Here is a 16,508-nt window from a genome sequence, read left to right on the forward strand (position 1 = left end):
TTTATCATAGGTACACTTCAATTGTGAGAGACGGAATCTAAAACAAAAATCCAGAAAATCACATTGTATGATTTTTAAGTAATTCATTTGCATTTTATTGCATGACATAAGTATTTGATCACCTACGAACCAGTAAGAATTCCGTCTCTCACAGACCTGTTAGTTTTTCTTTAAGAAGCCCTCCTGTTCTCCACTCATTACCTGTATTAACTGCACCTGTTTGAACTCGTTACCTGTATAAAAGACACCTGTCCACACACTCAATCAAACAGACTCCAACCTCTCCAAAATGGCCAAGACCAGAGAGCTGTGTAAGGACATCAGGGATAAAATTGTAGACCTGCACAAGGCTGGGATGGGCTACAGGACAATAGGCAAGCAGCTTGGTGAGAAGGCAACAACTGTTGGCGCAATTATTAGAAAATGGAAGAAGTTCAAGATGACGGTCAATCACCCTCGGTCTGGGGCTCCATGCAAGATCTCACCTCGTGGGGCATCAATGATCATGAGGAAGGTGAGGGATCAGCCCAGAACTACACGACAGGACCTGGTCAATGACCTGAAGAGAGCTGGGACCACAGTCTCAAAGAAAACCATTAGTAACACACTACGCCGTCATGGATTAAAATCCTGCAGTGCACGCAAGGTCCCCCCTGCTCAAGCCAGCGCATGTCCAGGCCCGTCTGAAGTTTGCCAATGACCATCTGGATGATCCAGAGGAGGAATGGGAGAAGGTCATGTGGTCTGATGAGACAAAAATAGAGCTTTTTGGTCTAAACTCCACTCGCCGTGTTTGGAGGAAGAAGAAGGATGAGTACAACCCCAAGAACACCATCCCAACCGTGAAGCATGGAGGTGGAAACATCATTCTTTGGGGATGCTTTTCTGCAAAGGGGACAGGACGACTGCACCGTATTGAGGGGAGGATGGATTGGGCCATGTATCGCGAGATCTTGGCCAACAACATCTTGGCTGGGTCTTCCAGCATGACAACGACCCGAAACACACAGCCAGGGCAACTAAGGAGTGGCTCCATAAGAAGCATCTCAAGGTTCTGGAGTGGCCTAGCCAGTCTCCAGACCTGAACCCAATAGAAAATCTTTGGAGGGAGCTGAAAGGCTGTATTGCCCAGCGACAGCCCCGAAACCTGAAGGATCTGGAGAAGGTCTGTATGGAGGAGTGGGCCAAAATCCCTGCTGCAGTGTGTGCAAACCTGGTCAAGACCTACAGGAAACGTATGATCTCTGTAATTGCAAACAAAGGTTTCTGTACCAAATATTAAGTTCTGCTTTTCTGATGTATCAAATACTTATGTCATGCAATAAAATGCAAATTAATTACTTAAAAATCATACAATGTGATTTTCTGTATTTGAAGTGTACCTATGATAAAAATTACAGACCTCTACATGCTTTGTAAGTAGGAAAACCTGCAAAATCGGCAGTGTATCAAATACTTGTTCTCCCCACTGTACATAACACTACATAATACAATACATAATACAATGCAAAATATATATATAAAAATGTCTGTGTCTCTTCACAGTCCCTGTTGTGCCGTAAGGCGTTCTTTTATCTGTTTTTTTAATCTGCTTTTATTGCTAGTTTGAGTTACCTGGGGTGGCAGAGAGTTCCATGTACTCATGGTTCTATTTAATACTGTGCGTTTCCCAGCCTCTGTTCTGGAGCTGGGGACTGTGAAGAGACCTCTGGCTGCCTGTCTTGTGTGGTACTGATGAGTGTCCAAACTGTGTGCCAACTGCTTGAACAGACAGTTCGGTACTTTTAACCCATCAACATCTCGCACAAAAAACAATAGTGATGCAGTCAATCTCTCCTCAACTTTGAGCCAGGAGAGATTGACATGCATACCACTTACATTCGCCCTCCGTGTACATCTAAGTGCAATACGTGCTGCTCTGTTCTGGACCAACTGCAAATTTCCTATGTCCTTCTTTGCCGCACATGACCACACAACTGGGCAGTAGTCCAGGTGTGACAAAACTAGCGTCTGTAGGACCTGCCTGCTTGATTTCGATGTCAAGAAAGCAGAGCAACACCTTATCATGGACAGACTTCTTCCCATTTTAGCAACCATTGAGTCTATATGTTTTGACCATGACAGCTTGCTATCTAGGGTTACACCCAGCAGTTTAGTCTCCTCAACTTGCTCAATCGCCAAATTATTCAGTAATAGTCAGTTATTTATTTTACTGTCATTGCTGACGTGTATACGGTTGAGTCGGCAGCGTACATAGACACACAGGCTTTAGTCAAGGTCAGTGGAAGGTCATTAGTAAAAACAGAAAATAATAATGGCTCAAGCCGGCTGCCCTGCGGTACACCACACTCAACCAAATTTGCATTAGAGAGGTTTCCTATAAAGAAAACCCTCTGTGTTCTACTATTCTCAATCCATGATAAGGTAGAGGATGTAAATCCATAACCCCTACATTTTTTTTCAGCAATAGGTTATGATCAATTATATCAAAAGCTGCACTGAAATCTAACAAAACAGCTCCCACAATCTTATTATTATCAATGTCTTTCAGCCAATCATCAGTCATTTGTGTCAGTCCCAAGCATGTTGAGTGCCCTTCCCTATAAGCATGCTGAAAGTCTGTTGTTAATTCGTTTTCTGTAAAATAACATTGTATTTGCTAAGCACCGGTAACAGGCTGATTGGTTGGCTGTTTGAACCATTAAAGGGTGCTTGCTATTCTTGGGCAGAATAATTACCTTTGCCTCCCTCCAGGCCTGAGGGCACACACACCGTCTTCTAGGCTTATATTGAAGATGTGGCAAACAGGAGTCGCAATTTATTCTGCTACCAACTTTAGCAATTTACCATCCAGGTTGTTGGTACCAGGCGGCTTGTCCTTATTTATAGATAGCAAAAAAAAATGCACCTCTTCCATACCAACTTCGCGGAACTCAAAACTACAGCGCTTGTCTTTTATTATTTGGTCCATGCATGAATATGAAGGCTCAGCGTTTGTTGTTTGCATGTCATGCCTAAGTGTGCTAATCTTGTGAATAAAATAGTGAAAGTGGTTGCCAATATTAAAGGGTATTGTTATGATAAAGCCATATGCCTCAATGAAGAATGGAGTTGAGTTCGCTTTTTTGCCTAGAATTTAATTTAAGTTACTCCAGAGTTTTGAACGATCATTATTTATATAATTTATCTTTGTTTGGGGTTAGGGTTATGAGTTAAGGTTAGGGTAAGGGTTAGTGTTAGGTTTAGGGGTTAGGGAAAATAGGATTTTGAATGGAAATCAATTTTAGGTCCCTACAAAGATAGAAAAACAAGTGTGTGTGTGTTAGTTATTGACTGTCTGCTTTGCTGGAGAGTGGTACTGAAAGCATGTGCCTGATCACTAACCTAGACAACCAGCTACACTAACAACCATGAAATAGAGTTTATAAAGCCTAGACTTATACTAATACAATATAAGCCTGTGGATTTGACTACCCGGGGAAATGACTCAATCAAACACAAATATACAGTGTACAGATATGGATGTCATTGTTCATTCATGTCTGGTGTGATATTGTAGGTCTAGGGCAGGTCTAGATGATCAATGAACAAACCAATAGGCTCCATGTGTCATTTTTAGGTCAAATGAACCACTCTTTACAATGCTGTCATCACAATCGCTGGCTAACTGTCGTCTGGATACAGACGTAGTCAAGAAAGGATTGGACAGCAGAGCATGTTAAGAGTAGTTGAAAGGTTCTTTCCTGGCACTATGAATACTCTGAGGTTGTGAGGGAGGGGGTGGGAGAGAGGGATGGAGGAATAGGGAGTAGTTTCTGGTAACTATATGCATGTGATTTTGTTTCTTGGTGTGGCTAAAAATAGTGTTTGCTCTTACTAGCAGACACACACACATTAACATGCACGCACATACGCACACACACACACTTCACTGAGTCAGTGGTTTCACCACCTCCCATTCAGAAAGTCTACCAGCTCAAACCCTCAGAGAGCGGCACTATGGACTCTGTCGAGGCGCTACCAAAACACAGCCAGATAGTTAGCTCTGTGTCCGCAGCCTAACTGGCCCCTGCTGTTCTGAAAGAGTCAATTTTGGGGAAGCCGGAGCCTGGCTTCCTGTTGGAATGTGTTGCGGTGGCACTGTTTGTATGGGCAGAGAGTGTGTGGAGAGGGAAACCGCTGAGGGGAGAGCCGAGGAGACACAACAAAGAGGCAAATCTAAACATGGCCGAGCACAGGCCTGGGTCAAAAGGGGCAGGGAGGGGCGGTGGCAGTGTTAATTTTGGCAGCTATTTTAGATGTAGTTTTAATCTTAAAATACCTTTTTAGTTTTAGTCACATTTGTCATTTCATCCTTCTTTAGTTTTAGCTATTTGACTAAAACTCTGGACAATTTTAGTCTAGTTTTAGTCACAGCCATTTTAGCCACATAATAGTAAGTGCATTTTTTTTCTATTAAATCATGAATATTTAGGCTACCTCTAACTTCTATCATGTGCACATTCAGATAGCCTTGTTCAACTAGGCCTACTATCCCCTCATATACCTAAGCTGGCAACATTGATATTGTGGCAGATTGTAACTAATGCTAGCCATAATTAACCATATAGGCTATAAAGCCTTGGCTACAGGTTAAACGATTTACAGCTCAGATTTTTAAAAAATGCCAGAAGTATTCCTGTTCTGTACTGTAGTGAAGTATTACTGTACTGTACTGAAGTATTGTTGTACTGTACTGTAGTATTACTGTACTGTACTGTAGTATTACTGTACTGTACTGTATTGAAGTATTACTGTATTCCTAATATTCAACAAATAGCATTAGTTTTTCCCATAGGAAAAAAACAACCGCAACTCGCATTTGCGGACAGCGCACATGGGAAAATAGAGCTTCTGATGTGATCAAAGCAAAAATAGCCTACATGAAAGTAAGAGAGAGTAAACATTGTTTCTAGTTGAGGTTAGTTACAGTGGGGGAAGAAAGTATTTAGTCAGCCACCAATTGTGCAAGTTCTCCCACTTAAAAAGATGAGAGAGGCCTGTAATTTTCATCATAGGTACACGTCAACTATGACAGACAAATTGAGAAAGAAAAATCCAGAAAATCACATTAGGATTTTTTATGAATTTATTTGCAAATTATGGTGGAAAATAAGTATTTGGTCACCTACAAACAAGCAAGATTTCTGGCTCTCACAGACCTGTAACTTCTTCTTTAAGAGGCTCCTCTGTCCTCCACTTGTTACCTGTATTAATGGCACCTGTTTGAACTTGTTATCAGTATAAAAGACACCTGTCCACAACCTCAAACAGTCACACTCCAAACTCCACTATGGCCAAGACCAAAGAGCTGTCAAAGGACACCAGAAACAAAATTGTAGACCTGCACCAGGCTGGGAAGACTGAATCTGCAATAGGTAAGCAGCTTGGTTTGAAGAAATCAACTGTGGGAGCAATTATTAGGAAATGGAAGACATACAAGACCACTGATAATCTCCCTCGATCTGGGGCTCCACGCAAGATCTCACCCCGTGGGGTCAAAATGATCACAAGAACGGTGAGCAAAAATCCCAGAACCACACGGGGGGACCTAGTGAATGACCTGCAGAGAGCTGTGACCAAAGTAACAAAGCCTACCATCAGTAACACACTATGCCGCCAGGGACTCAAATCCTGCAGTGCCAGACGTGTCCCCCTGCTTAAGCCAGTACATGTCCAGGCCCGTCTGAAGTTTGCTAGAGTGCATTTGGATGATCCAGAAGAGGATTGGGAGAATGTCATATGGTCAGATGAAACCAAAATAGAACTTTTTGGTAAAAACTCAACTCGTCGTGTTTGGAGGACAAAGAATGCTGAGTTGCATCCAAAGAACACCATACCTACTGTGAAGCATGGGGGTGGAAACATCATGCTTTGGGGCTGTTTTTCTGCAAAGGGACCAGGACGACTGATCCGTGTAAAGGAAAGAATGAATGGGGCCATGTATCGTGAGATTTTGAGTGAAAACCTCCTTCCATCAGCAAGGGCATTGAAGATGAAACGTGGCTGGGTCTTTCAGCATGACAATGATCCCAAACACACCGCCCGGGCAACGAAGGAGTGGCTTCGTAAGAAGCATTTCAAGGTCTAGTTATTGTTTTTTTTCAGGGCATCTCGTCTCGTTATCGTCATATTTTTAGTCAGGAAAAATAGGTCATTGACGAGTATTTTTCATCATAATTATTGTTGATGAAATTAACACTGGGCCGGGGGGGGGAAGAGAGAGCCAAGGTGAGGCAGGGGGGAGCAGGGTGGAGGGTAGGGAGGGCAGCGTGGAGGGCAGCGTGGAGGGTAGGGAGGGCAGCGTGGAGGGCAGCGTGGAGGGTAGGGAGGGCAGCGTGGAGGACAGGGAGGGCAGCGTGAAGGGTAGGGAGGGCAGCGTGGAGGGTAGGGAGGGCAGCGTGGAGGGCAGGGAGGGCAGCGTGGAGGGTAGGGAGGGCAGCGTGGAGGGCAGGGAGGGCAGCGTGGAGGGTAGGGAGGGCAGCGTGTAGGGTAGAGAGGGCAGCGCGGAGGGCAGGGAGGGCAGTGTGGAGGGTAGGGAGGGCAGCGTGGAGGGCAGGGGGGCTACCCAGGCAGACGGCAAGAGTATGGCAAGTTTAGGAGTAAGTTTCCCCTCGCCACTGATCTGGAAGGTCTGTAGTCCTCCTAATGGTTAAGGTTAGGATTTAGGGAGGGAAAGCTAATCCTTGATCTGTACCATAAAGGCTACTTAGGCCCTTTACTCAGGCAAGCTCCTCACTGAGTAGTTGGCTCCTAACTCCACCATGGCTAGGCTAACTCTCACTTTAATAATAGGCACAATCTTGTTCCTAGGCCCTTTACATCAATATGAACAGGCTCAGAGAAGAGAAAGTCCACATTAAAGGGTCTGCTTCACAGCCTTTAGTCTTTGTGTTGTCAATTGAAGATGCTTCATTAGTATTCTACCCATAGCCACATGACTCAAATGAAGCCTGTCATGCTCTCTGAAAAAAGATTGTGTACAAACACAAGCACACATACTCCCATATACCAGCGCTTCCCCTCTCTCACACACACACCTCAAATACGTGTCTGTGCAAAGATTAAAGTTTGTTTATGTTGTGCCTGAGAATGGGCACAGTACTCCTCCGGCTTTGCAGTAGTTTTCTTTTGTGTTTTTTTTTGCTAGGCTAAATCTACCACCTTTCACAACATTATGCAAGAAGAAAGGGGAGGGAGCTACATTCTGCTACTGGAGCTGGTTGATATTTAATTGGTCATCTCTGGCTGAAAAAATTCATAGGTAGAACGTGTTGATGCTAGGGTAAATCATAATACGATTTAACTTAGTAAGGAGAATATTATATAGTATAGTCTGGAACAGTTATCATCTCATCATACTGAGGATTAACATTTTATGGGAATTCATAGCATAGACTAAAGAAATGTATGGCGCTGAGCTTTTCCTGCATCCATCAGGTCTGTCAATCACAATCAACTGTGCCAGTCGGAGGAAATACTGGAGCAAAGTGGATTAAGTTTCTATAGCCAAAATACGCTGATAAGCTCCAGGGAGTTGGCATTGGCAATGGCTACAGCCTGCCATGAAGTAGACTAACACACACACACTGGGATTTTTCTGCCATTGGAATCCTTGGGCAGTGTTTTTTCAGGTCACCTAAATCCAAACAGTGAAATTCATTTTTGGGATGGAAAAATGCGTTCAGTGTAAACTTAAATGACAAAAACCAGATTAAAAGTATGTAGAAATTGACCTATATATATTTTTTATTATATAATCTTTGAGAACTAACAATTGTAAATTCCAAAACAATGAATTTAGTAGTATATCTAGAACACAGCAATTAGCCATGGCTAAATGCAAAGAATTGCAGAAAATTAGCTTTAAAACTGCAACATTTTCTCTCAGCTGTATGGCATAATGTGTACAATTGCAGGAAATTGGCTTAAAAATGCAAAAATGTCTCTACACTGCCAAGATGGGGGCCTCTAAAATGTTCTCTAAAATTCAGCCGCACCTGTGGGCCGACCGCGCACCTTGCCATGCCCACCACCTAAGCCCCTTTTCGATCCAGAAAAAACCCTGCACACACAAATCAAATTGTATTTGTCACATGCTTCGTAAACAACAGGTGTAGACTAACAGTGAAATGCTTACTTACGGGTCCTTTTCCAACAATGCAGAGTTAAAGATGAAAAATATACAGTACCAGTCAAAAGTTTGGACACACCTACTCATGCCAGGGTTTTTCTTTACTTATTTTTTACTATTTTCTACATGGTAAAATACTAGTGAAGACATCAAAACTATGAAATAACACATATGGAATCATGTAGTAACCAAGAAAGTGTTCAACAAATCAAAATATATTTTATATTTGAGATTCTTCAAATAGCCACCCTTTGCCTTGATGACAGCTTTGCACACTCTTGGCATTCTCTCAACCAGCTTCACCTAGAATGCTTTTCCAACAGTCTTGAAGGAGTTCCCACATATGCTGAGCACTTAATGGCTGCTTTTCCTTCACTCTGCGGTCCGACTCATCCCAAACCATCTCAATTGGGTTGAGGTCGGGGGATTGTGGAGGCCAGGTCATCTGATGCAGCACTCCATCACTCTCCTTCTTGGTCAAATAGCCCTTACAAAGCCTGGAGGTGTGTTGGGTCATTGTCCTGTTGAAAATCAAAATGATAGTCCCACTAAGCCCAAACCAGATGGGATGGCGTATCGCTGTAGAACGCTGTGGTAGCCATGCTGGTTAAGTGTGCCTTGAATAAAATAAAATAAAAAATCACAGACAGTGTCACCAGCAAAACACCCCCACACCATAACACCTCCTCCTCCATGCTTTACGGTGGGAACTACACATACGGAGAGCATCTGTTCACCCACACCACGTCTCACAAAGACACTGCGGTTGGAATAAAAAATCTCCAATTTGGACTCCAGACCAAAGGACAAATGTCCATTGCTCGTGTTTCTTGGCCCAAGCCAGTCTCTTCTTCTTATTGGTGTCCTTTAGTAGTGGTTTCTTTGTAGCAATTCGACCATGAAGGCCTGATTCACACTGTGTCCTCTGAACAGTTGATATTGAGATGTGTCTGTGACTTGAACTCTGTGAAGCATTTATTTGGGCTGCAATTTCTGAGGCTGGTAACTCTAATGAACTTATCCTCTGCAGCAGAGGTAACTCTGGGTCTTCCATTCCTGTGGCGGTCCTCATGAGAGCCAGTTTCATCATTCCGCTTGATGGTTTTTGCGACTGCACTTGAATAAACTTTCAAAGTTCTTGAAATGTTTTGTATTGACTGACCATCATGTCTTAAAGTAATAATGGACTGCCATTTCTCTTTGCTTATTTGAGCTGTTCTTGCCATAATATGGACTTGGTGTTTTACCAAATAGGGCTATCTTCTGTATACCCCCCCTACCTTGTCACAACACAACTGATTGGCTCAAACGCATTAAGGAAAGAAATTCCACAAATTAACTTTTAAGAAGGCACACCTGTTAATTGAAATGCATTCCAGGTGACTACCTCATGAAGCTGGTTGAGAGAATGCCAAGAGTGTGCAAAGCTGTCATCAAGGCAAAGGGTAGCTATTTCAAGAATCTCAAATATAAAATATATTTTGATTTGTTTAACACTTTTTTGGTTACTACATGATTCCATATGTGTTATTTCATAGTTTTGATGTCTTCGCTATTATTCTACAATGTAAAAAATAGTACAAATAAAGAAAAACCCTTGAATGAGTAGGTGTGTCCAAACTTTTGACTGGTAGTGTGTGTATATATATATATAAATAGTGACACGAGAATATAATACACAGTGAAAAACGAATAACAATAATGAGTCAAAATAACATGGCTATATAAAGGGAGTATCAGTACCGGGGTATGAGGTAATTGAGGTAGCTATGAACATATAGGTAGGGGTAAAGTGACGACTAGGCAACACGATAGATAATCGACAGAAGCAGCAGCCTGTGAGTGTGTGGCATCAGTATGCATGTGTGTGCATGTTATGTGTGTGTGGGCTAGTGCTGTGCAATAAACCAAAATGTCATTTAAAAAAAATAACATTCCATTTAGTTCAGTTTTTTGTGAGGTCAATGTACCGTTTCTCTAGAGAGAAATCAAATAATTCACAAGAGAAAGTCAAGAACTATGTGGGACGCTGGGCTGAAGGGATTTGTCATTTTTACTAAGCAAATGTTTACTTCTTTTTTAGTCATTTTAGCAGACGCTCTTATCCAGAGCGACTTACAGTTAGTGAGTGCATACATTTTTAATACTGGCCCCCCGTGGGAAACGAACCCACAACCCTGGCGTTGCAAGCGCCATGCTCTACCAACTGAGCTACAGGGGACCTAGTTTAGCGCAGAAACGTGGTACCACAATGACCATAATCCATTGCGCCTGTTCTTTTCGGCTCTGACAGAAATGGATACACTTTTACGCCAACTACATTAGGTTAGATACACACAGACCGCATAGACCACATAAGAGAGGAATGTACACAACACATCATGAGAGAGGAATAGAGACAGTTCGTGAAAGTATGCCTCGTCTACTTTGAAGAACTAGTAAAATGATTTTGTCAGACAGCTCTGCAGCATACTTAGGCAGGTTAGCCTCACATGCTGACCACACCGCTCGCTTCACGTACACTTCGCCTTGCAAAATAAATGTACACATACATGTTATTCAATCATTGCACCCACACTGCTCGTCAACGAGAGTCTGCGTAGCCAGGCGCTAAAATAGAACTTGGTTCTATTTGTGACGCTTGACGCGCTGCAAGTCCCGCCTCTCCCATCTCCTCATTGGTTTTTAGGAGGATATACCCACGTGGGTGATTGAAAGATTAACTGAGGTCCACACTCCAGTCCAGTTGGTGGTGGTAATGCACCTTAAAGTTGGTTGCCAACCGCCATTTAAAGTCCAAAGAAGAAGCCTGAAGGAGGAGAGATTACTAGAAACGAACTCGGTTTACCCTTTTAACTGTGAATTAATTGTCGGAGTAGAGGACCTTGTGCATTTCAGGTAAAATAACAACCCAATGTTTATATCCCAGGACAAATTGGCTAGCAACAGCAAGCTAGCTAGCTAAATTGACATAAATGTTTAATGCTTTTCGACCTGTCCCCAAATTAATATAGTTGGTTCAGAGTTCGTTTTGATATTTCAACCTGCCTGTCCTGATCGCGTCTGGTGTGGGTGAACAAAATCAACATGCGCGCGATGGCGCACGCGTGCGAGCGGTCTGGTCAGCATGTAAGACTACAGTATGGGGAGCACAGAGATAATGCTGTCTGGCTGGCTGCTACTGCCTTAGCAGAGATGAGATGATGACTTTAAGGAATTAAAAATAATCAAGTAAAAATTAAGTAATATACACAACTGAAATATTGTATTATTTCATAGTTATTTCCTATTTTTCTATTGACGTCTACCCAATGTGGACCTGACAGAGACAATATAATATTTTCAATGTTTTGGCAATTGAATGCTCACTATTTTTGACTTCAACATTTCCATAAAAAATCTAAAAAAATCATTTAAAGTCATTATTTTATTATGCATTTAATGTTTAAATAAATATTTGAAACTATGATTATTATTTTTTTATAATCGAACCGAAACCAGACCGACCCCAAAAAGCATGGATCGCTCAGCACTTGTGTATGTGTGTGTTGGGGTGTCAGTGTAAGTATGTGTGAGTGTGTGGGTTGAGTCCAGTGTGTGTGCAGAGTCAGTGCAAGAGAGTTAGTGCAAAAAAAGGGTCAATGCAGGATGTCCGGGTAGCCATTTAATTAGCTATTTAGTAGTCTTGTTTAGCAGTCTTACACAGGCCTACATAGGGAAACAGAGACAGAGAGCAGGCTGTTTTGTATTGAGAAGTTCATTATTCTGTCTCTATGGATATGAAAACCCTCTACTGATATGATACAGGCTACTGTACACAAAGATGTGTGTACAACCCAGGTTCACCCATATCTGAGCCTATGTTGACTTACTAAATTAAAGTAATTTCAGGTGACACACATATAGGCTAAATAAAGGTTGTAGGGTAGACCTATTGTTTCTGGAATCTGGACAGACACAGGAATGGGCTTCCACTCGGCTCCAAACTGATCAACATTTCCCCAAATCCCCATCTATGGTATGTTCCAGAATACAGCTGTTGCCAGATGCTGCCATGCCATGCAGCTCAACACAAAGGTTTATGTGCCACTGAGTAGGCAGTGCAGTGCTTGCAAGTGTTCTATAATATTCAGGCACTGTTGACAGACTGACTGACTGCCAATTTTATGCTTGAGATTTTGTTTACACTATTCCTAAAACATTGCAGCTGCACTAAATTATTTATGAAGCATTTGCTTTATACATGTAATAATACAGTTATAACAACTCATAATGATGTAATAAAAAAGGCAGACTAATGGAATACAGCAGCAGCAGGGACTGGTTATCACAACACCAGCCTTCCTTTAACAGCAAATATACATTTCCCCCAGAAACATAAGGACACGGTGTTTGTGGCACAGAGAATGTGGAATCCGTTCACGTGTATCCACCATATCCACATATAACTGACATCTTCTTCGAATCCATCTTCAAATTCCCTCTTTCCATTCCATAATCACCAACATTCTGATCTAACGCAGGCTGTGCTGGCTGAACAGAACGTGGCTGCTGCTGCTGCTAAACGCATGCCTCATGTGTTTATTTATGGTAACCCCGACTCTGCAACATGGCCGACATGTGCTTTGTTATTGTTGCTACAACATCATAATTATGGGTCTATATGCATCGTTTTCTAAGTAATTAATGAACTAAGAGAAGGCTAATAACACCATCATATTAAAAAATATTAGGGTGAAGAGTTGACTGCATTCAAATAGGGAGCCCATACTCACCATTTGATGATGGTGACCGTATGGAATATTCGTTTCTTGAAAAAAGGCACTGAGGGCAGTCTAAAACAACAACAACAAAAAATATCATTTGATCAATTATATTTAGCCTTTACTACATAGAACACAGAAAATGTATTTTAAAAATAATTATATATAAATACAAGTTGTGTAGAGAATTGTCATAGATGTGTAGCCTACAACAGTTTTTGTGTTTACAAAACATTCAGCACATAAACAATGGAGCTGAATCAAATTTGATGTGAAAAATATATTCCACTGTTATGTGCAGACTAAACAATCACGTGCAGTCAATACAAACGAACGGTTATCTTCATTGCATAATAGCATTTTCTAGCCTCGCCTAGCCGCTGCAGGGAACAGGATTAGCTATAGCTAGTATATTTAATCTCTAGAGTAAATTCTAAAGGGTAAACTTTTCCCAGTCCAGCCTTACTTAATGGATATTTATAACGTACATAAATACAACAGAACAATTCTATAAAATACAAATAAATAGACGCTAGAAGTTTAGTTTAAAAGTGTTGATACTGATCTCTCTTTTCTAATGTTCTTATGCAACATCAAATGTCGACCATGATAATAATGAACATCGCAGCCCAGTCAAAACTAAATGTACTGTCTGTCACATACGCAGTCAGACATAAACATTAGCTAGCCATCTCACTACTGATCGTAACCCCCTTACCTCAAATTGCCAATGTGCTGCTTGCAAAAGCTGCTTCGCCTGATCTGCCGCACAACCCGCTGTCAAGACGAACTGGTTTATCATTACTTGGTGTTTGAGTTCCTCCATTTTGCGCCGAGGCTTTATTCCTACTCGCGGCTCGTAGTGTTGTGTCTGGACTTCGATATTCGTGGTTTTATTCCTCTCTTTTCGGTCTCAGTCGTCCACCATTACAGCCGATTGGGCAAACACAAATATTTACTGTAGGAGCGCTGATCAGTAGTGTAAGTAGCGCCCCCTTGAGTGACACCAGCCAGAAGCCAATGAAGAGAGAGCAGTGCAAATGGGATATGTATGCCACAAAAGTCCTGCCATAACACCAGCGCCGCTGATGAAATTAGTCCATGCTCTCGAATCACAAGACAAGATGGTCAGTACCGTGCAAAAACAATATGGAAAAGCTTAGAATTTAGACACTTCACATGTTAATGAAAATATAATATAGAATAATTAGGTTAAGTAATGTCAAATATGAGATGACTACCATGTGCCCCAAAATAAGGACGTCTTCTTTTTGTTTGTTTTGGACTACAAGTCCCGTGAGCCAACGCTTTGTTTGTAAAGTTCTAGCACATACAGTGGTTCTAGGGGACTGAATTTTGTGAATGACGGCCACTCCTGTCCAATTCCCATGCACGCTGTGTCGCTATCTTGCCAAATATGGTAAACAAATCTTCCACCACCAATTACATTTCACGGAGTTAGATTAGCGAAAGTCTACTGGCGGGTGTATTTAAAGTACATTCAGAAGCGTCATGTCTGCGCAGTGAGGTCAATATTGCAGTCAAAACCACGCAGCACAACCTATTTTACCAATATAAATTCACTAAATAATTTATGGCATGTTTATAAACTATGTGTTTAATATCATGCTGTCATTTGAAAATTATCTCTCAGTGTTTTGTGTTATGAATCATTTCTAATATGTTTATAACATGTGTATATGTTTCCACTGGCCTACTGTTTTTCTCTCGCTCTCTGTCCATTCACCATGCAACTCTATGCATTGAGCCTCTAGTTGGCTGACCCCTTTAGCTCTCATAAGAATACCCAGTAACAACAGGCCCCGTTGCCTTTACTTAAAATTGCATTGAAGGGGATGCAGGGTGAAAGGAAAATAGCACTGCAGCCACAGGCAGTAGACTGTGGTGTAAAACAAACCCTCAATACCATCAATAAACTGCCAAGGATTGTGGTAAACTGGATACTGTAAACATCCTGTTACTGGCCGTGTGCTTATGGGCAGTCTCTCTGTGAGAACTTTAAAACAGAAGTGTGTGTGCGTGTGCGTGCGTGCGTTAGGCTTTGGAAATGGAGACACCTGCTGGTGAAATGGTCCTTTTGAGCAGTGCATTAGATCAGAGCACAAAATAAAATACATTTCCTATTACTGTATAGCCATCCTCAGAGCACAGCCAAACCCCATATGAATATGGTAAATGATGCCACTTTAGTACTGTAATTCCCTCTTTGTTTGATCTGCTTACCTTTATGAACACCCTTTGAGGACATCATAATTAGACCAAATACCCTGGCCTGATTTCAGTGTCCTCAAAGAAAGTGGGCTAGACGTCATGCAGGACAGGTGCCTAATGATAGAATATAAGACATCCCCTATTACAATAGACCCCTGTCTGTACACTGTACACGTACTGTATGCCATTGGCCTCTCTTGAGAAACACTGCTGCTGCCTCTCACAACAATAAGAACAGCTGGTCAAACATTTACCCTGTTTCACCAGGGCCCTTTGTGATTGAACCGAAACGAACCTGGAAGCATTTTGAAACCATGTGGTGCCTCCTACCTTCCGTGACAGACAGCAGCATGCGACAGTTGGATTGGCTTATCTCAGTTTTTACATGCAGTGATTTGTGCTCCACTCTCCTAAAACGACCCACTTCTCCTTTGTCCCAGTATTCAGAGCTCTATTTTGCCCCAGATCTGTACAGGCAGCTAGGCCTATTGATTGTGAATCCGCTCTACTATCCAGTCTTATACAGTCCTGGATGGCGCATGGACCAAAGGCTCCTTAGTACATGTATGTCCACTACTAATAGTGTAATGATTAAGAGACTGTAGTATTATCCCACCACTGCCACCAGTGTAACAAATGAAGGGGAACAGCCAGCTCGGGGTTCCAACCACCAACCCCTTATTCTGTCATATGGTCCATACTTCTTGGGAGAGGCATTAGTATAGGATTCTAAGGCCAACGTACAGAGATTCAGAGAAACTACAACAGAGGCTAAATTAGGTCTGTGAAAGTGCAAAGATATAATTTTTTTTTTAACCTCTACGGGATCGGTGTCCCGTATATGGGACGGTTGAGCTAACATGCACTAATGTGATTAGCATGACTGTTGTAAGTAACAGCAAACTTTCCAGGACATAGACATGTCTTATATGGGCAGAAAGTGTACATTCTTGTTAATCTAACTGCACTGTCCAATTTACAGTAGCTATTACAGTGAAAAAATACCATGCTATTGTTTGAGGAGAGTGCACAACAACAAAAAACTTATCACGGCAACTGGTTTGATACATTCACCTCTGAAGGTAAATAATGTACTTACATTCAGTAATCTTGCTCTGATTTGTCATCCTGAGGGTCCCAGAGATAAAATGTAGCATAGTTTTGTTTGATAAAATCAATTTTTATATTCAAATGTAGGAACTGGGTTGCAGGAAATGTAAAACTTGAAGTGTGTTTGAGGTTTAAAAAGGCTTGAAGTTTGTAATTTCCACTTGTAGGGCTTGATACGAAAAATGTATCAAGCCCTACAAAAATTTCCATTAATTATAATCCACATAATA

The 16,508-nt window shown here is 41.8% G+C and overlaps 1 protein-coding gene across 1 annotated transcript in view; it reads right to left on the reverse strand.

The window, feature by feature from the left end:
- The window catches only part of ubald1a (UBA-like domain containing 1a), a 35,203-nt gene extending 21,289 nt beyond the window's left edge, over positions 1–13,914 (reverse strand). The window contains exons 1-2 of the mRNA XM_041858808.2: positions 13,655–13,914; positions 12,949–13,008 (exon numbers count right to left, since the gene is read on the reverse strand). Coding sequence (XP_041714742.1) covers positions 12,949–13,008; positions 13,655–13,762 — 168 coding nt within the window. The 5' untranslated portion in view covers positions 13,763–13,914. The remainder of the gene's footprint in view (positions 1–12,948; positions 13,009–13,654) is intronic.
- Between the last annotated feature and the right edge of the window lie 2,594 nt (positions 13,915–16,508).

Source organism: Coregonus clupeaformis, chromosome 31 (genome assembly GCF_020615455.1).
Source record: "Coregonus clupeaformis isolate EN_2021a chromosome 31, ASM2061545v1, whole genome shotgun sequence".
NCBI lineage: Eukaryota > Metazoa > Chordata > Actinopteri > Salmoniformes > Salmonidae > Coregonus > Coregonus clupeaformis.